Source organism: Hyperolius riggenbachi, chromosome 3, assembly GCF_040937935.1.
Source record: "Hyperolius riggenbachi isolate aHypRig1 chromosome 3, aHypRig1.pri, whole genome shotgun sequence".
Taxonomy (NCBI): domain Eukaryota; kingdom Metazoa; phylum Chordata; class Amphibia; order Anura; family Hyperoliidae; genus Hyperolius; species Hyperolius riggenbachi.
This window is the reverse complement of record NC_090648.1, coordinates 314129425-314150391: the sequence shown is the minus strand read 5'-3', so window position 1 is coordinate 314150391 and position 20967 is coordinate 314129425. Positions and strand designations below refer to the sequence as shown.

At 41.3% G+C, this 20967-nt stretch overlaps 1 protein-coding gene across 4 annotated transcripts in view; it reads right to left on the bottom strand.

Moving 5' to 3' along the window:
* MDM1 (Mdm1 nuclear protein) overlaps nucleotides 1-20967 on the bottom strand; it is a 95150-nt gene that overhangs the window by 60806 nt on the left and 13377 nt on the right. For 3 of the 4 annotated variants that reach the window (XM_068276717.1, XM_068276715.1, XM_068276718.1), the window contains exons 5-9: nucleotides 19582-19761; nucleotides 14579-14718; nucleotides 9062-9161; nucleotides 7000-7038; nucleotides 2121-2293 (exon numbers count right to left, since the gene is read on the bottom strand). In XM_068276717.1, coding sequence (XP_068132818.1) covers nucleotides 2121-2293; nucleotides 7000-7038; nucleotides 9062-9161; nucleotides 14579-14718; nucleotides 19582-19761 — 632 coding nt within the window. The remainder of the gene's footprint in view (nucleotides 1-2120; nucleotides 2294-6999; nucleotides 7039-9061; nucleotides 9162-14578; nucleotides 14719-19581; nucleotides 19762-20967) is intronic. The other variant, XM_068276716.1, reaches the window with a different exon arrangement.

Genomic DNA, 20967 nt, shown 5'->3' with positions numbered 1-20967 from the left:
CTCTACAGCTACTATGTTGATCTTAAAGGATACGTGAGGTGACATGTGACATGATGAGATAGACATGGGTATGTACAGTGCCTAGCACACAAATAACTATGCTGTGTTGCTTTTTTTCTCTCTCTCTGCCTGAAAGAGTTAAATATCAGGTATGAAAGTGGCTGACTCAATCCTCAGTCCTGTAATTGGAAAAATTGGGAGACCCAAAAACCATATCCTCAATGGTGTGCCAGAACACCAATAATATAACCATATAAGTACAAGGATATATAGTAAAAAAATATTTTTGAAGAGACAAAAAAGTTTCAACAGAAAACAAAGCAAGCGCTCACCAATATGGGCCGCATCTGAATGACTCATCACCTCATATGCACCGCTTAAATAGCTCAAATACACACTCAGCAATCAGACAGATGCAAAACATATGCAAACTAAATACTTACCATGCAAAACAGGATAGCACAATGGGTGCTGCTAGCCTGGTAGTTACAGGACTGTGGAAACAAAATATAGGTAAAAGGCCTTTTACCTATATTTTGTTAAAAAAGTTTCAAGATGATCTTAAATTTTAATGTATCAAAAAGTTATTTTGTAAAAACAGAGTTCACAAATCTTCAAGCGAATTCATCTTTGCAAACAACATCCCATTATCAAGCACCAAAAACAGATGTTGAAATATGCAATTGTTTAAAAAGGTGACAACGTCGACTTGTTTCAGAGTAACCTTCTTCAGGCCTTCAAACAATTGGAATCTGTAATATACAGGACAAAAACTGGGACGGGTATCAGGAAGTGACTACAGTGTGACCCTCACTAATAAAAAATTCCAACTATAAAACACCATCCTAGCAGGAAATGGCTTCTGAGAGCAGGAAAGATATAAAAAGGGACAATAGTTCAGCTTTTAACTCTGGCATACTTCAATGAATGTGTCATTGAGCAAAAACAATAAAAAAGTTAAAAAAACTTAAAAAGTAGATTTAAAGAGACACTGAAGCGAAAAAAATATATGATATAATTAATTGGTTGTGTACTATGAATAAATACATTCAAAATGATTATTTCAGAGCAGTCTGTGAACTAATGACCTCTCCTCTGGCAGAGGAAAAGTAAATAACTAACTAACAGTTGAGATAATAAAAGTCAGAAGACAGCCCTCTCCAAGACTTTGAAAGTCGTAGAGATTAATGGCTTTTTTGCATAGAGATAACAACTGGAGTTTCTTAACTCTTCCTGTACTGGAAACAATTAGACTGATGTATCTGATCTTAATGTTTTATTTCTTAGCTGTACTACACATACAAATCATAATATAATGATTTTTTTTCGCTTCAGTGTCTCTTTAAACATAAAATAAAACTGTGGAATATCTTACAAAGTAATTTTTAGGAGAAGGAAGATATATACAATTGTTTATTTCATTTGTTTATTTTCGCTTCGGGTGTCCTTAAATGCATAGTACTTTTTCTATTAGTCTGAAGACTTTATGCCATAAATGAGAAATTAGAAACTCTTCGGCAGGTCCACCGGGTATGGAAAAAGGATCCCCTAATATTACAACCCCTAAAGCATAAGGGAGATCTGGTATTATCCATAAGGTGCAATTTCATAGGTTTAAGAAACACTCTCCGGACAACACACAGAGAAACCTTCAAATTTGTTGATGGTACACTACTCTTTTCCAGAGGTTCCAAACATTGGTCCCATTGCTCATGGGACACTCTCTGACATCTTTCTCCTATGTCATCTTCAATGCAGTTTGGGTAGAGACATATATACACCCTTTTGCACAGTATTTGTTTCCCAAATACTTTTTCGAAGAGAGTGTGTCCAGTGCTCCCATTATTATTCTGCAGTGAGTTGATAACATGCTGCTTTTGTTGTTGCATGCATTTTAAAGGCAGCGCAGAGCTGTCCTTTTCAGCATGGCTGAATAGTGAACCTGCAACAGAACGCAATTGAAGTACCCGGCATTTGTGTATAACACAAAAGCGTAGCGTGTTTAGGTCATTAGGGAATGTCACACAGGTGAGTATAGTTACTGATACGTATGTCAAATGTACCCAATAAAAACACACACAAAATATAGATGATAAACAATAAGGTACAAAAAGGCCTACCCTGCCAAATCCAGAGCTTGAATATTGTTGCTCACATCTTCACTGCTAGAAGTAGAAGAAACATCCCAAAATCTATTGTTTCTAGACAGTATCTGATTAAGGTGATCCCGGGAGAAATGAGTTCCTTGAGCTCGGCGTCTGTAATAGTCGGCCTTTTCTCTCAGTTCTTTTACCTGGTTGTAGCAGAGACATAATTTGTTAATTGTAGTTAAGAACATTCACTATTGTTGGTACAAAAAAACACAAGACGGATTTAATGACAATGCACAAGGATGGTTTACTAAGCCATAAGAACAGTGGAGAGTATAAGTGAAATGAACTGGAATATTTAAAAAGTATCTGCTATTAGGTGGCAATTTTCACATGGGCCATGTGGAAAATCAATGGTTTACTAACCACACAACTGCAATCCTTTCAAGAAAGCAAATATGTGTCGAGCTGCTACATGTACAGGCTGCATGTGTATTTGCTACTAGCAAAATACAAGCAAATGCTAAAAAAAGAGTGGTTTATTCAAACCTTGCAAACAAGAACACAACATTTTACGACGACTATGCATTCCTTTTTCAAGGAAAATGTAAAATAATCTGGAGTCGTGTCACAGTAGAAAGCTCCCCTATAGGCAATGTGCACGCTTCCAATGGGGCTGTCAAATTGAAAAAAAGGGTCACATAAACAGTCTAAAAAGTTGGATTATTGTTTGCAAGGTTTTACCAACATTTTGCTAGTATTTTCCTGCATTGATTTTGGTGGGGTTGTACACTAGGGACCTGTCTGAACACTCCAGAAGTACTAATGGCAAAACCATATGGTGTGCACACCTCTACAGACATTTCTGATTACTAAAGCTCAGCTTCAGACATATCTAGTGTAATCAACCTGCCTATACTGCAATTTATTCAGTGCAGCAGGGGATGAGCCACAGTGATGGGAGGTGAGTGAAGGTGTGCAAGTACTGTCATTCACTCTGCCTGCTCACATGACTTGGAGACTGCCTCGGTTCCAATGCAGAGTCTGAAGTATGGTCAGGTTGTTGGATGAGGTATAGGGAGTAGAGGCTGAGGTTGTTATTTGTCATATTCCAGTAACAAAAAGTAGACATACAGAAAGACCAGTCGCAACTTTGGGACAGAATAGTAAAGCTGGATAGAACAGAGCTTCCCAGCCTTGTTCTCAAGTACCAGCAACAGTACTTGTTTTGAAGAAAACCACAAACATTCACAGGTGAGGTAATTAGTGTCCAAGCAAAGCTGATTAACTAGCTCTGTGGATTTCCACAATGCATGCACAGTTAGTGGTACTTGAGGAAAGGGAAGCCCTGGCATAGAATACAGCTTTACCCTGGATAACTGTAACACATCTGACGGAAGGCCATTGTAATGGCTGACTGAGGGCTACTGTAATGCAAGACTTGATAGTGAAAGGTGATTTTCAAACAAATATGGTGGCTGTTAATTATTGAGAGATGTAAACACAAAATAAGTCATGGTTGTTAAACTAACAAGTCTTCTTCAAAGTATTGTATACAGCAACTATTCGAGTGACCATTTTCCTGCTACTGGTGTATAAAATAACCTAAGTAACTCTATGTTTACTTTAATAAGCGAGTGCCATAGAGTGCTTGAATGACATCCTCTTTATTACAGTAACATTATCTGCCTGCAAGCTGAAGGGGGAAATAAATAGCTTAAAGGTGTGGCTTCCATTATAAATTAGAGCAATTGGGTCACATAAGCTTTCTTATTTACAGCTAAGGATTGAAATGGTTCCGAATAGAAATAGAAATAGTTATAACAGCTTCCCTGACCTGTCTGTCCACAGACCCGATACCTTAACCACTTGCCGACCGCACACTCATAACGTGCGTCGGCAAAGTGGCAGCTGCAGGACCAGCGACGCAGTACTGCGTCGCCAGCTGCAGCCTAATTAATCAGGAAGCAGCCGCTCGTACGAGCGGCTGCTTCCTGTCAAATCACGGCGGGGGGCTCCGTGAATAGCCTGCGGGCCGCCGATGGCGGCTCGCAGGCTAGATGTAAACACAAGCGGAAATAATCCGCTTTGTTTACATTTGTACGGCGCTGCTGCGCAGCAGCGCCGTAAGGCAGATCGGCGATCCCCGGCCAATCAGCGGCCGGGGATCGCCGCCATGTGACAGGGGACGTCCTGTCACTGGCTGCACAGGATGGATAGCGTCCTGTGCAGCCCGGATCTCAGGGGGGGGGGGAGCAGGTAGGAGAGGGAGGGGGGAATTTCGCCGCGGAGGGGGGCTTTGAGGTGCCCCCCCCGCCACCCACAGCAGGCAGGAGAGATCAGACCCCCCCAGCACATCATCCCCATAGGGGGGGAAAAAGGGGGGCAATCTGATCTCCCTGCCTGCACCCTGATCTGTGCTGGGGGCTGCAGAGCCCACCCAGCACAGATCAATCAAACCAGCGCTGGTCCTTAAGGGGGGGTAAAGGGTGGGTCCTCAAGTGGTTAATCTGCAGTTGGTAGGACACTCAGCCTTCACGGTGCGCTACCACCTGCATACTAACCCCACAGGCATTTTAGTGCAATGTCTGCTGGAACAGTACAATAAAATGCAGAGAAATATAACCTTCTGACCCTGTTCCAGCCACCAAACATTGCTTGAAGATGTTGAAATTAGCGCGTGAATGGAATATCTCCATGCAATATCAAGAAATGTTGCCATGGCTACTTAACATTAGTTCAGTGTTCGACCCAAAGCACTGGGTTCTCAGTCAAAAAAACATCCATTAATCAAACAAAAGATCATTCAAGAAGCAGAGGGTCAGCTGATCAAAAAAAACAATGCTTGCTATTTCAGCAAACCAAAGTGTCATGCCTGTGAAAACCTAACTCCGACCAAGAATTTAAATGTATCCCAATCAGTAGCTGATACCCCCTTTTACATGAGAAATCTATTCCTTTTCACAAACAGACCATCAGGGGGCGCTGTATGACTTATATTGTGGTGAAATCCCTCCCACAAGAAACTCTTGAGTACTACTCCTGGCAGGTTCCTGTCTGTGAATCTTGCTGTATTGAGGGAAATAGCTGTTAACAGCTGTTTCCAACTGCCAAAGAAGCATGCAGCAGCTACATCACCTGCCAACAGTAAAAATGTCACCATGTAATAAATGTCAGAATGTAAATCAGGGATTTAAAAGATTTTACAATGGGCAAACACTGACAGTCATTTATACATAATTATTGTAAAAATGAAGCACTTTTTTTATTACATTATTTTCACTGGAGTTCCTCTTTAACTGATTCTTACCCTGCAATGTGTCAGCATTGTCTATGTGAGGTTGCCTACTCAAGGATCAATGCCCAATCTCATCAAATCTGAGAGGTCATTTCATGCCAATGGTCACATATGGTTCCTAAAATTCTACTTTTCAGGTAATAATGGGGTGTATGCACTAAACTGAGGTAAGAAGGATTTTATTACATTATGCCATAAAAGCCATCTTCTCTCCCCTCTCTATTGGAATGGATAAAATTGGTTAATGTAGCACTACCACTATATAAAGTAACTTATCAGGCATGTAACCAATTCCAGAAGTTTAATAAAGTCTGGCATAAATGGGTGGATACATCTGAAACCACAATTCCTCATCTTGATATAAATGTAGCAATACAGGACCTATACCAGGTGTAGTTATTGGAGGTAATTATGTCTTTCTCACTTCCTCGTGCTCTGTTAAAGTTTTTTACTGCTTAAAATGGATAAGTCGGCAAATATGATTCCACTGATATAATAGATTTTTGTGATTATATTAGCAAGAATGTTTATATCAGCAACAGATGTACCCGGATTGTGTATTGTTATTGTCTTTATTGTTTGATTTTTGTTATTGTCATGTATGTTATGACAATTTTTTTCAATAAAAAAAAAATCTTGTTTAAAAAAAAAAAAAAAAAAAACTGAGGTAAGAAGAACATTGTGAAATAAGTCTTATTGTACGATAAGTAGAGCAGAATGCAATACATTACATGCAATGCATTACGCTCTACTCATTGTGTGTAAGACCTTATGCATGTGAGGCCCCGTTCACACTGCACGCGTTTGTGTCCGTTTTTAAGGTACGCGTTTTGTGTGCGTTTTGCGAGGGCCAGAAAAATCAATGCAAAGGTATGGCCCTCGTTCACATATACGCGTGGCAAACGTATGCGTGGCAGAAACGCATAGTTGGATGCATTTCTGTGCGTCGCGCACAGAAACGCATTATAATGAAAGTCAATGGGCGCGCACTAAAAACGCATGGCATGCGTTTTTGTATGCGTATTCGGAGGTGCGTTTCTCGTCGGAAGTGTAGCTGACATCAGAAGTTCTTCAAGAAAAAAAAAAAAAAAAACATTTGGTATACACCTCTTCCAGGTATGATCAAAAACGCATAAGGAAAAAACGCATACAAACGCATTACAAAAACGCGTACAAACGCATGCGTTTTTCCAGTGCGTTTACTACATGCATTCTGCACGTTTTCCACACGCACATAATATGAACAGGGCCTACTTCTTCTCAGCGCAGTTTAGTGCATACACCCAAAGATATCTTATTTCTTATGATGCCATCAGTAAACTGTAGTCATCTGTTGCTTTATCCAGACTGAGAAATCTTGCTTTCGATGCAAAAGTATGACAGAGACATAAATGTCAATAATAAACAGTCATATGCTTTCATTTAAAATTGGTAGAACAGCACCATGAATATAATTATTTTCAGTTGTACTCGAGATCCGAGAAGACACAGAAACATCAGGAGACATCATAAGTAAAATTCTGTACTAGCAGAATCCTGTATATTGAAAGCATTAAGTCACTGTATCTGTGGAAACATACGGCAGTTTCATAGAGAACATAAGAGACCAACCTCAGCGACCCACATGGAGCCTACACTGAGAGGAGAGTCCTAAGAAAGAAATACAGAACAAATATTTACACCAAAGTATCACATGGATAATATAGAGCAGCTCACTGCTGCCATCTAGCCAAGCATTGTAGGAGGCAAGTATGCTAGAAAATCATAGTATGGTAAACTACAGACAGTCCCCTACTTACAAACGACTCCAGTTAAAACATTTCAGAGATGCAAACACAGTTGTCTTCATATACAAAATATACAATACTGTTTTCTATTACATATTTTTGTTACATGTTACAGTATTGTATAAACTGTAGGAGTAGTTTAAAACACTTTAAAAGCACATTGAAAACAACCAAAAACATAGATGTCCAAATCCAGAGTTGTCCAAAAGTAAAGCATTTATCTACATTTTACTATGTATACCATAGGACTCAACTTACAAACAAATTCAGATTACAAACAATCTCCCAGAAAACAACATGATTGTGAGTAGGGGACCATCTGTACACAAAAGCCAGGACTAGAACAATACATTTGCTGCAGCAAGCGTTCAACAGCTGAAAATACAATACAAACAGCGTAATGCTTCAGCCTTTCAATTGCCAGCACAGAACATGACATAAAAAGCAAAATTAACTTGAAGCCATAAATTAAGGAGTCCATTTATAAACTTCAGTATTTCACTTCACTTTATAAAATTAAAATCTCACATGGCCTGTCTTTCTAATGAGAGAGTGGGAGACCCTTTAATTTAAAACCATATTATTGGTGGCCAGGGATTTATGTGCAAAGGGGGCTTGTCACTGCAGTCAAGTCCAAGCTCCTGTGGAGCACCATAGACTTTAACACATAGAAGATAGGAAATCTAGTTTACAGCAGAAAAAATATGCTGTAACACTAACAAAGTGCCCATATCATCTCTGCAAATGGACAGTTATCTTGCCTCAAAGACACTTTTCATGCTTGTTTATAAATAGACTCCTAAGATGTAAAGGGAGGAGTGCAGGATTCATGCAGCAATAAAAACAATAACAAAAAAAAAAACATACCCCCTCTGAAAATATTTGAGTTCTGGTATCCCTTACACATTAATTGCAGCACCAACCTCTACCCGCTACATATTTCCAGTGACTTTCTAAGAAGACCCACCAAGCTGCTCAAACCCCCCCGCCGTCAAATGTATAACATACTGTACATTCTAGTGGAATTTCACAAACACCTCAATTTACATCCACTGGTAATCTTTCTACCCAACCCTTCAGTCACCTTCATTATAAAAGAAATCACCTTTATCTCCTTGCTAGACATACACACTAATTTCAGTTCAGTTTTAGGGTCAGGCACTGAAACTGTAGGAGTAATAGCTACATACAAATGTATACTTACCTTGTTGTAAAAGAAAAAAAAAAGTATACTTACCTGTAATAAATATGTTTTACTTCTAGACATTCCCATATCTTCTGAGGTCCACTGCCTTTGAAGTGGATGATCACTGCTTGACTGACTGCTCTCCACACGTGATCACATCCCCATCTACCCCCCCCCCCCCCACCCAGCAGCTAAACACATTGGTATTCTCTATGGAGGAGAGAGCTAGACCAAGTGTCCAACAGCCTGGTAGACCTGAAATGGTCTGATATGTGACAGCACATGAAGAAAAGTTAGGTTATTTTTGTCAGTTTGTCAGAGTGACAAAGTTTAAAAAGCGTCTAATGTGTGACTTTATAAAATACAAACTGACAGTACTTGATGAAAAATTAGTTGCAAACATTCATAAACCTGCTTCAAGTTTCTATGGCTACATCCACCATTAAATAATTCATAAGATATCACCGTTAACTCAACAATTCTTAAGGCAGTAATTAAACCGATAAATTTGTTCTGTCACACAAGCAGAAATAAAAAAAAAAAACAAAAAAAAAAAAAAAACAGGTGACAGTGAAGAATTTAATATGTTATAAAGTCATGTTATAAAGTATGTTAACAGTCAATAACAATTCAATATATTAGCTGAGTACCCTATAAATCCAAATGTATAAAGCAAGTTAAACAAATGCGTATCACTCACTTGAGCTTGCTTTTGATGCTTTTCTCTCACCCAGGCTCCATCTTTGTATTTATAATCCGAAGGAGATAAATAATTTGCAGAATACTCAGTTTTTGTTTTCCTGCAAGATAACAATATTGCTTAGTATCTGTTCTAAATTGTTTTGTGTAAGTTACTGACCACAGCAGATGATTATGACCACTGATCTATCTGTCAGGAATGTTCCCATGAACAAGCTTTGGATAGGTGGGCGGAGCTAAGACGGCACAGCTTGTGTGACCCCCAAAGCCCTTGCTGATCCCCACCAGGTGGCAGTATTGAGTGGGTAGATCGCGGGCAATGCAGCAGTTCCGAGATGCCAACTGAGCATGTGTTACATGGCCTTGAATACACCAAGCAAGTGATCAAGCTCTAGGGGTTGAAAAAGTATCCGGAAATCCCCCCATGCATCAGCTGGGATATCTGTGACATTGCTTACATTATTATCCACACCGAATTGCTTTTTATTCATGCTGCCTCCAAACTCATACAGAGTAATGCTGAAAAGAGCTGACTTTACCGACCACTTAGCAAAATGTTAATTCATAAAAGCTGTTACCGCATGGAAAGCTCAAATTACCGAGCAGTGAGGTAAATCACCGCCTTGTGCAGTGATTATCTCAACACATGTCACTAAATGTCAATTCATAATTAGAGCAGGCGGTATTGGGACAGAGAATACTGCTTGTTTTAAAGATGTCCGGATAACAGCAAAGTTAATGGAGTAAGATCTCCCAGGCAGCAGCAGTGAGAAGAGAACAAAAAAGGATTTCCAGAATACCCCAGGCTGTGTTTTTTAACCTCTTGGTACCTGTTTTCATATGTTTTTTACATTACATCAGAAAGTCTGCATGTGTAACACTTTTTGAAGTTCTTCTAAGCTGTGGCAAATAGATTGTTTAGAAAGACTAATAGACAGATTCAGGGGGCAAACAGAGGCAGTAAAAAAAAAAAAAAAAAAAAAAAAAAAAAAAAAAAAAAAGCACATCTAAAGGGAAGTTAGGGATGCCTCTTTTATTGTAACGCTGTCTCTGCAGGAGAAAATGTATCAACTCAGGCAGCTTCTCATGTTACCGCCAGCCTTAGTTCGGGAAAATACCGAACTTCTATCGCAACTGTAAACATTTTTATGAATTAGCACACAGAAGTTGAAAATAACGAATGCGGTATTTTCCCACCCAGATTTTTTTACCGAACATACTTTTGTGGTGAATGGGAGAGGCTTAGCTGCTCTGTGCGTTGTGGAATCATTAAGCCCGCAGTGGAACTTTGCAACTAATTGCGCTTGTATCAGCTACAAGAGGGAAAAGTTCTGCCTCTAGTAGAGAAGTGCAGGGAGTTTTCTTCAAAGTGCATAGTTTGCTACAGTCCCTTTCCAATGTCCCACTCCCCCCCCCCCCCCCCCTCAAACATCTCCCTTCCTTGATGGATTATGTTTATAAGATAGGGACAATTACTTCAGAATGATATACATTTGAACAGAAATATATAAGCTATATGGAGACTGTGTTATCATGCATAGATACGGCGATGTGTATGGTATGTATTGGATAAAAGCATGCTGTTTACAACTATTCGAACCCCGGTACATCTAGCAACTAGTTTTTAATGGTTTTTATGAGTGTAGTAATCTATTGTGCATAATTAAAATACAGGCTTTCTGCAATTTTTCTTCAAATAGTACAGATTGCGGCCAGCTCCAGATGTAGATACTGTTTAAACTCCTGGGCTAGGAATGCACTTTTCTGATTACAAAATACAACTAAAAGTTGTGATGACAGGATATGCTGTTATCACAATGACAAGTGTTACTCTACACCAGCCTTTCTCAACTTTTTTACCCTGGAGGAATCCTGCAAATAACTTTTGGATCTCAAGGAACCCCTGCAAACAATGTTTTGATCTCGAGGAAACCTGCATTTATTTTGCAGGAAGCATAATCTTTAAAAGTAGGTGAGGCTGTATATTTCGCTACCTCCTATTACACTGCTTCTCATTATACTGTTTCCTTATCCTAGTGCTTTTTATTAATGTGCTCATTATTATTCTAACGCACAATTTAGTGCTTCTTTTTAAAGTGCCCCCTATAATAAAATGCCAAGGAACCCCTGCAGGCTTCCAGGGAACCCTGGTTGAGAAAGCCTGCTCTACACTATAAATAAACTCAACTTCTGTAACAAACCGTGAATCTCATTGTGTATTCACTACCATGAAACAGGGGTCACATCCCTCATAATTGCTGTGGCTTCCCATACTGGGCCTGATGCACGAATGACCATTACACTGCTAGTGCCATGCTCCTTACTGGGGTAACAGGCTAATAGTGTAATGAAGGGTGGTCCTCTAGACAGGGCCACCATCAGAAATTTTGGGGCCCCTCACACAACATCAAGCCTGGTACTCTATACTCTGTACAACGCTGCGGAAGATATCGGCGCTATACAAATATTAAAGAGACACTGAAGCGAAAAAAAAATATGATATAGTGAATTGGTTGTGTACTATGAATAATTACTAGAAGATTAGCAGCAAAGAAAATATTCTCATACTTTTATTTTCAGGTATATAGTGTTTTTTCTAACATTGCATCATTCTATAATATGTGCAGATTGCACAACACTCCGCATTCAAAACGAGTCTTTCAGAGCAGTCTATGAAGTAATGACCTCTCCTCTAGCAGAGGAAAAGTAAATAGTCCAGGAACAGTTGAGATAATAAAAGTCAGATAACAGCCCTCTCCAAGACTTAAGGTCCGTACACACGCCGGACTGGAGGCAACGACGGGTCCGTCGTTGCCTCCCGCTGGGTGGGCGTGCCAACGACAGTCCGGCGTGTGTACGCACTGTCGGCGGACTGATACGGCTGTTTCTGAGCGATCCGCCCGGCGGTTTGCTCAGAAACAGCCGTATCAGTCCGCCGACAGTGCGTACACACGCCGGACTGTCGTTGGCACGCCCACCCAGCAGGAGGCAACGACGGACCAGTCGTTGCCTCCAGTCCGGCGTGTGTACGGACCTTAACTTAGTCAGAGAGCTTAATGGCTTGTTTGCATAGAGATAACAACTAGAGTTTCTCAACTCTTCCTGTACTGGAATCAATTACACTGATGTATCTGATCTTAATGTTTTATTTCTTAGCTGTGCTACACATACAAATCCTAATATCATCATTTTTGTTTCGCTTCAGTGTCTCTTTAAATAATAATAGATGAGGCTCAGGTGACCACGCTCCCCACCCCCACACAGTTATTTTGCTACCCAGCAACCAGGCTTGCTCATCACATGTAACCACGGTGGTTCAAATGAGTTGTAATTGCCTCAGCTGAGTGGCTGTATGCGGCAGGGTTAATTACCCATAATGCCGCCGTCCGCCCTGTGTTTCAACAAGCTTGCAAGCAACCCATTGGTCGCATTGCAAGCCTCGCTATGGCGCACTTCCTCCTTCAAGCCGGAAGGAGGAAGTGCGCCATAGCGAGGCTTGCAATGCGATGAATAGGTCGCTTGCCGCTGGGACGGGTCCCTGGACGGGAAGCTGCTCAGGCAATGCCAGCACCTGCATTGGGGTGGGAGTGAGTCAACTGCTGGCTAGCAATTAGCAAATACTCTAGGGGGGGGGGGGGGGGCAGGATGCAGTGGCGTAGCTAGCATAGTTGCCCCAGTATAGGGAGTTTAGTTGCCCCAGTATGGCTAGTATAGTGCCCCAGTATAGTGCCCCAGCATAGCCAGTACAGTGCCCCAGTATAGCCAGTACAGTGCCCCAGTATAGCCAGTATAGTGCCCCAGTATAGCCAGTATAGTGCCCCAGTATAGCCAGTATAGTGCCCCAGTATAGCCAGTATAGTGCCCCAGTATAGCCAGTATAGTGCCCCAGTATAGCCAGTACAGTGCCCCAGTATAGCCAGTACAGTGCCCCAGTATAGCCAGTACAGTGCCCCAGTATAGCCAGTACAGTGCCCCAGTATAGCCAGTACAGTGCCCCAGTATAGCCAGTACAGTGCCCCAGTATAGCCAGTACAGTGCCCCAGTATAGCCAGTACAGTGCCCAGTATAGCCAGTATAGTGCCCCACTATGGGTAGGTGCCCCCCGCCACTGTTGTTACCTTAACAGCGGCCGCTCTCCCCTCTCTGGCGCCTGTACTTATTCAAGCAGCATCTCCCGGCTGCTGTGTGTGATGCGGCAGGAAGCAGGGCAGCGGCTTCCTGTAGTGTATCGCCGTTACTATGGGAACCGAACGCTGCTTCCTGCCGCATCACACACAGCAGCCGGGAGATGCTGCTGGAATAAGTACACACGCCGGAGAGGGGAGATCGGCCGCTGCTAAGGTATTAACAGTGGCGGCCCCTGGGGGAGGGGGGGGGGGCGGGAAGAGGACCTGCCCCGGGCCCGTGACGGAAGTCACAGTTGTACCCCCCTGATGGCGGGCCTGCCTCTAGAGTTAGTACAGGTAAAATTGTCGAGAGTTGCGAGCAGCAAAATTACTGGACATTCATGCATTGTGGACTAAAGGCAGGCATACACTATCATATGTGAAAAACGGTCCATATCTGCCTTGTATAGGATTGCTTATCACCTTGCTCCACTCAATAGTGCATCAGAAACCAGCATAGATCTTATCTAATATTCTTCTCACCACCACAGTTCTAGCATTGTGCCAACAAACACCTTGGACTTTGCGCACCTGATTAGAGCTCTAAACAGGCGCTCCAAGTCCAAGGTGTTTGTTTAAACAGACACTATTCTATTGACCTGAGGAAGCAGATACGACCCGTGAAATGCGTTGAGGATAGTAAAATTATTTCCTACAAGTCACTCCTTATCAAAGGTAAGATATACGCTGGAATGCCTCATCCAACCCATTTTATCAATCATCCCCCAAATAGGAGGTCTACCCTGTGATAATGTCCAGTGTTTGATTTGATTTTTTGGAGAGAGACCGATTACACCCAGTAGAACATAGACCATATCTATGTGTAGAAAGAACTCTTCACATGCCATTTATTATGGTTAGCAACCCACTTTTGTAAGTAGCATTCTACTTGCCATTTGTCCAATTGCTTTAATTAAAAGTACTACACTATATTGGCGCTCCTGTTTTTTTTCTGTTTGTTTCTGTCCTGGAGCTCATCAATTGAAGGCCCCTCACCGGTTAAACCCACCTCTTTGGCTTGGATTTATTAAATTGGAATTCCATTAGTTTAAAAAAGTGCTGCCTCTTCTCTTTACCTCCTGATCAACTCTAGCGATGTGCAACAAATCTCACCAACATTCTGGCTTGACAGGAATCACAACCAGCAAGTGCTGAAGTTAAACTTTGCAAGAGATAATCACACGAGAGAGCTGACCAATTATCAGTCTTCCTCAAAGATCAACTGGGATATGTGCCTATTCAGGATGTTTTTTGTTTTGTTTTTTCTTCTACTTAAAACTTGATAAGACGGATATCTTTTTTGCGCCAAACCAACTATATTACTATGTAATATAGCATGAATATTTGCATACCTATAAAATTTGGTGGGCGTATAAAGTTGTTTAAAGAATTTCTCTTTGATGATCTTGTTGTGGTCCACTTCTTTCTGTTCTGGACTGGATTTATCTATTTGAACAGCACCAGAGTTCACTTCAACCTTTTTCTTCTTATCCTAAAAACAAACATTTGCTGTAACAGAGTATCTCAGAGAGGAAGCATGTGGGCACACATATTAAAGGGACTCTGTAACAAAAATGTCATTGTGTTTTCTACAATCCTACAGGTTCCTAAGCCTATTATAATGTGCTCTGGCTTACTGCAGCACTTTATACTATCACCATCTCTGTAATAAATCAGCTTATCTTTCCCCTGTCGGACTTGTCATCCAGTGTCTGGAAGGCTGCCAACTCTTCAGTGTGATCTGCTATGCATGCCCCCTCTATGCACATACCTGTGTGTGTGTGTGTGTGTGTGTGTGTGTGTGTGTGTGTGTGTGTGTGTGTGTGTGTGTGTGTGTGTGTGTGTGTGTGTGTGTGTGTGTGTGTGTGTGTGTGTGTGTGTGTGTGTGTGTGTGTGTGTGTGTGTGTGTGTGTGTGTGTGTGTGTGTGTGTGTGTGTGTGTGTGTGTGTGTTATTTACATTAGCCAGCTTTTCTCTGCTCTCTTATCTTTTACAAGCTGGATAAATCCTCTGTTCACATACTGATGAGTCACATACTGCAGAATTACAGACAGCCAGGCAGAGCTGTCTGCAAGAGTAAACAAACAATCAGCTTGTAACTCTTCAGTGTGATGGAGGGGGAAAGAAACAGACAAATGATATCTTGAGATTCAAAAGGAAGGCTGTATACAGCCTGATTGTGTATGGATGTATTTTCTATGTGTGGACATATTGTACATCAACCTACTTCCTGTTTTGGTGGCCATTTTGTTTGTTCACAAACTTTTTAAAATGGTTTTTGACTACTTTTAATGCGGCGGGGAGCGGCGAAATTGTGACAGAGGGTAATAGGAGATGTCCCCTAACACACTGGTATGTTTACTTTTGTGCGATTTTACCAATACAGATTCTCTTTAAGAACAATATCGTTATTGTATGTGTGAGCAGGGTACGTTTCTGCTTGATGTTGAGCAGCATTTTGGAAAAGTACAATTCAGTCCTGACTGCAACCTGCATTGCCTCCCACCACCCCTTCTCCGCCGCTACCCACCTTTTCCCCTGCTCTCTGTGCTTTACGATGCTGCAGCACCATGACCCTGGGGTCATGGACATTTTTTTCTTAACAAAATTGATGAAAGACAGGATACAGGAGCAGCAGGGAGCAGTGGCAAACAGCTCTTCCTGATCCAGTTAGCCCCCGGATCAGGTTGTAGCTTTTTTTTAAAGAGACTCTGTAAAAAATGTTCAGCCTTATTTCTTCTATCCTATAAGTTCCTATGCCTGTTCTAATGTGGTCTGGATTACTGCAACCTTTTCTAGTTGCACGGTATCTGTAATATATCTAATATTCTTTTCTTTGTCAAGCTTTGTTGACTTAGGGAGGAATGGGCTGCCTCTGTTGTAAAAGGGACAAGTTATGCACGCCCCCTGCATGCTCTGTGTGCTTGGTTTATTACTCACAGACAGCTTCCCTGCTCTCAGTTTCAGTTTGTCTGTGATGCAGTTTGTGAGGCTGAGGGATGAGGGAGCTGCCTGTCACATGCTGAGAAACTGTGAAAATCCCAGACTGGAGTGCAGTACGTAATAAAAAACATGTAGTATAATGTAGTATAATGTATGTATGTATGTATGTATGTATGTATGTACACACACACACACATACACACATACATACATACATACATACATACATAGTACAGACCAAAAGTTTGGACACACCTTCTCATTCAAAGAGTTTTCTTTATTTTCATTTCATGACTACGAACATTGTAGATTCACACTGAAGACATCCAAACTATGAATTACGTGCAAGTATAGTACATAACCAAAAAGTGTGAAACAACTGAAAATATGTAATATCCTAGGTTCTTCAAAGTAGCCACCTTTTGCTTTGATTACAGCTTTGCACACTCTTGGCATTCTCTTAATGAGCTTCAAGAGGTAGTCACCTGAAATGGTTTTCACTTCACAGGTGTGCCCTGTCAGGTTTAATAAGCGGGATTTCTTGCCTTGTAAATGGGGTTGGGACCATCAGTTGCATTGTGGAGAAGTCGGGTGGACACACAGCTGATAGTCCTACTGAATAGACTGTTAGAATTTGTATTATGGCAAGAAAAAAGCAGCTAAGTAAAGAAAAACAAGTGGCCATCATTACTTTAAGAAATGAAGGTCAGTCAGTCCGAAAAATTTGGAGAACTTTGAAAGTGTCCCCAAGTGCAGTCTCAAAAACCATCAAACGCTACAAAGAAACTGGCTCACAAGTGGACCTCCCCAGGAAAGGAAGACCAAGAGTCACCTCTGCTGCGGAAGATAAGTTCATCAGAGTCACCAGCCTCAGAAATCGCAGGTTAACAGCAGCCCAGATTAGAGACCAGGTCAATGCCACACAAAGTTCTAGCAGCAGACACATCTCTAGAACAACTGTTAAGGGAAGACTGTGTGAATCAGGCCTTCATGGTAGAATATCTGCTAGGAAACCACTGCTAAGGACAAGCAACAAGCAGAAGAGACTTGTTTGGGCTAAAGAACACAAGGAATGGACATTCGACCAGTGGAAATCTGTGCTTTGGTCTGATGAGTCTAAATTTGAGATATTTGGTTCCAACCGCTGTGTCTTTGTGCGATGCAGAAAAGGTGAACGGATGGCCTCTACATGCCTGGTTCCCACCGTGAAGCATGGAGTAGGAGGGGTGATGGTGTGGGGGTGCTTTGCTGGTGACACTGTTGGGGATTTATTCAAAATTGAAGGCATACTGAACCAGCATGGCTACCACAGCATCTTGCAGCGGCATGCTATTCCATCCGGTTTGCGTTTAGTTGGACCATCATTTAATTTTTCAACAGGAAAATGACCCCAAACACACCTCCAGGCTGTGTAAGGGCTATTTGACCAGGAAGGAGAGTGATGGGGTGCTGCGCCAGATGACCTGGCCTCCACAGCCACCAGACTTGAACCTAATCGAGATGGTTTGGGGTGAGCTGGACCGCAGAGTGAAGGCAAAAGGGCCAACAAGTGCTAAGCATCTCTGGGAACTCCTTCAAGACTGTTGGAAGACCATTTCAGGTGACTACCCCTTGAAGCTCATCAAGAGAATGCCAAGAGTGTGCAAAGCAGCAATCAAAGCAAAAGGTGGCTACTTTGAAGAACCTAGAATATGACATATTTTCAGTTGTTTCACACTTTTTGGTTATGTACTATACTTCCACATGTGTTAATTCATAGTTTGGATGCCTTCAGTGTGAATCTACAATGTTCATAGTCATGAAAATAACCAAAACTCTTTGAATGAGAAGGTGTGTCCAAACTTGACACACACACACACACACACACACACACACACACGCACGCACGCACACAACTTCCCAGTTAGCGGCCATGTTTTTGTTTGTAAACACTGCCTAAAACTGGCGATTAAAGGGGAACTGAAGTAAGAGGTTTACGGAGGCTGCCATATTTATTTCCTTTTAAGCAATACCAGTTGCCTGGCAGCCCTGCTGATCTATTTCTCTGCAGTAGTATCTGGATAACACCAGAAACAAGCATGCAGCTAGTCTTGTCAAAACTGACTTTAAAGTCTGAAACACCTGATCTGCTGCATGCTTGTTCAGGGGCTATGGCTAATAGTATTAGAGGCAGAGGATCAACAGGGCTGCCAGGCAACTGGTATTGCTTAAAAGGAAATAAACATGACGGCCTCCATATTCCTCTTACTTCAGTTCCCCTTTAAAAGCCAGGATTGCGGCGGGGAGCAGCAGAAATAGCAAAGAGGGATCCAGGAGATCACAGTGACTTGATTGGTATGTTTTTTATTGTCCAAATCGGACAGTACAGGTTCTCTTTAATACAGTAATGCTGGCTCGGGTCCCCTTTAAGTCCTAATGGTAGAGCAAGGAGAGGTAGCTGGTCACAGCATTTGGCCTACTTTGAAATCCAAAAGCGAGGGTAATCTTATCCTCAAATATAGATTGGACATACATGCATAGACATACAAGACTATTCATGAGCATCTCTCCTCCACTGGAATTCTTTCAGCCTGGCCAATGAGTGCCAGGCAGCGCTGAGGGGTGGATCGGGATTCCCTATGACGTCCCGATGTCCATGACGTCGGTGACGTCATCCCGCCCGGTCGCCATGGCGATCGGGGAAGCCCAGCAGGAAATCCCGTTCTGAACGGGATTTCCTGCTTACTCTGATCGCCGAAGGCGATCAGAGTGGATAGGGGGATTCCGCTTGTCAGCGGCTATCATGTAGCGAGCCCTGGGCTTGCTACATGATTTAAAAAAAAAAAATGTTTTTAAAAAGTGCTGCGCTGCCCCCTTGCCGCCAGAATTGTAATGGCAAGGGGGTTAAAGAGAAAAAACTCTTGTCCAGGCAAACATATAACTTATTTAATCAGTTTTGGACTGTCCAAAAAACCCCATTGATTTTATACTATTTAAATTATTGTAAAAGTGCTTATCAGTCCCCTTTTTTGCTGTTTGGTTGGAAATTTCTATTTTTTTTTATGGCCATCTGTACCCTGATTGCAAAGATTTCATTCTGATAAGGGTAAAGGGAGCAATAAAAAACGTACAGATATTAAAAGTCTCCCTTCACTCCACCTTACCTTACAAATAACTCAAATTCGATTTTCAATAAAAACGTAAAAAGTAATTTGTGTCATGAAATAAAAAAAAAAGAACATTAAATTATAGATGTTTGAAAATAACTAAAGGGTTCTTACTGTACAATGTAGAGGAAACTGTAGATTGAACAAAATAGCAAGAGATTGTACTAAAGGAATAATTGAATCAAATATTAATGTCTAGTACTTTTCCCACAAAGGCTTATCCTGTATTGTATTTGCTATTGTATTGCTGAATAAAGGGAAGCATACCTTTCTTTTTGGAGCATGATTTTCTTGGTCATATTCTGTAATGTGTCTGTCTTCCCAGTCCTTTCTTAACTTTGGTCCCTTTGAAGGTGGAGAGCCTTTATACTGACTTGTGTACTCAGTCTGTACGTTGATATTATTTAACTTAAATGGTGGAACTGACTGATTCTTGTTATGTATAATCTGAAACAATAAAATAAATGACAACATTTAAAGTACCATAGATTAAAAAATCTACATTTATGCTATAACTCCAAATCTATCAAATGTTCTCTTTTGGTTAAGGTACTTTTCTGAATAAAAACTGGTAAATCAGTGCCTATGCAACCCAAAGCAATCACAATCTTCATTTTAGTAATTGTTATTATTGAGATATATAATGCCAGCATCCTCCTTGACTTTGTATAGTTCAAATAATATATATAACACAACAAACACTTTTTTTTAATGGACAAGGTATGAAAGCATCTTATGTGAAAAAAAAAACCTCAGGAGAAAAGCTAACTGAATCAAGGCCCTTATTTGGTCTCTGAAAATCCACATCTGACTTTAACACTGTAAATTTCTGGAAGTATGTCATGATTTAAAAATAAATAAATTTAAAAGGAGATTTCTGAGGACTTCCCAAAAAAACATTGTTTAAATGGTTACCACATTGGAAAATGCTACTAAACTGTAATACACAAACTTTCCTTGTTCAATGTGAGGTAGATCACATACAAATGAAGACAATTCAAAACCATTGTTACCCTCTCCAGTACAACATCACGAAACAGATCAACAACTCTAGAGCTGTAAATAAAAGTGTTCTGTAGAACTGTATGCTCCCCAAACGCACCTGACCCCAATGGCAAGCACGTGAACTACAATAAATCCAATGCCTGCTTTATTCGTGGGCTCCTTACATGCAACCGACCCATAGAAGGCTTGCCCCGCTTCCTGAACTACACCCCTTTTTAAGTCTCCCAGTGTATAGAGTGCTTTGGAAGCCTGCCAGTCCTCACTCCGATCAGTGAATTCTGTAAAAACTATGTACTGGAAGCATGTCAGTCTTGCCCTACCAGACCCCCTTCAATGTAGCGTGTGTACTGCAAGCTAGACACCCCTCGTCTCTAGTGCAGAGCATACACTTCAAATAAGGCAGTTTATGCTCTCCACCTACAGAATTCTTTAGTGGAGTGTGGGGACTCAATATATACAGTAGCTACATGACCCAAGCAATGTCATTTTCATTTCTTTACCATGGTTCTGCTCTTTATATCTGACATGCGACACGATCATGTGATTAATGCTAGTAGCGTGCAGACACAGGGCAAACAAAACAAAGCCACAGCACAGTGGAACACAAGAACACTGATACAATACTGCAGGAAGGGACAGGGAGGGGTC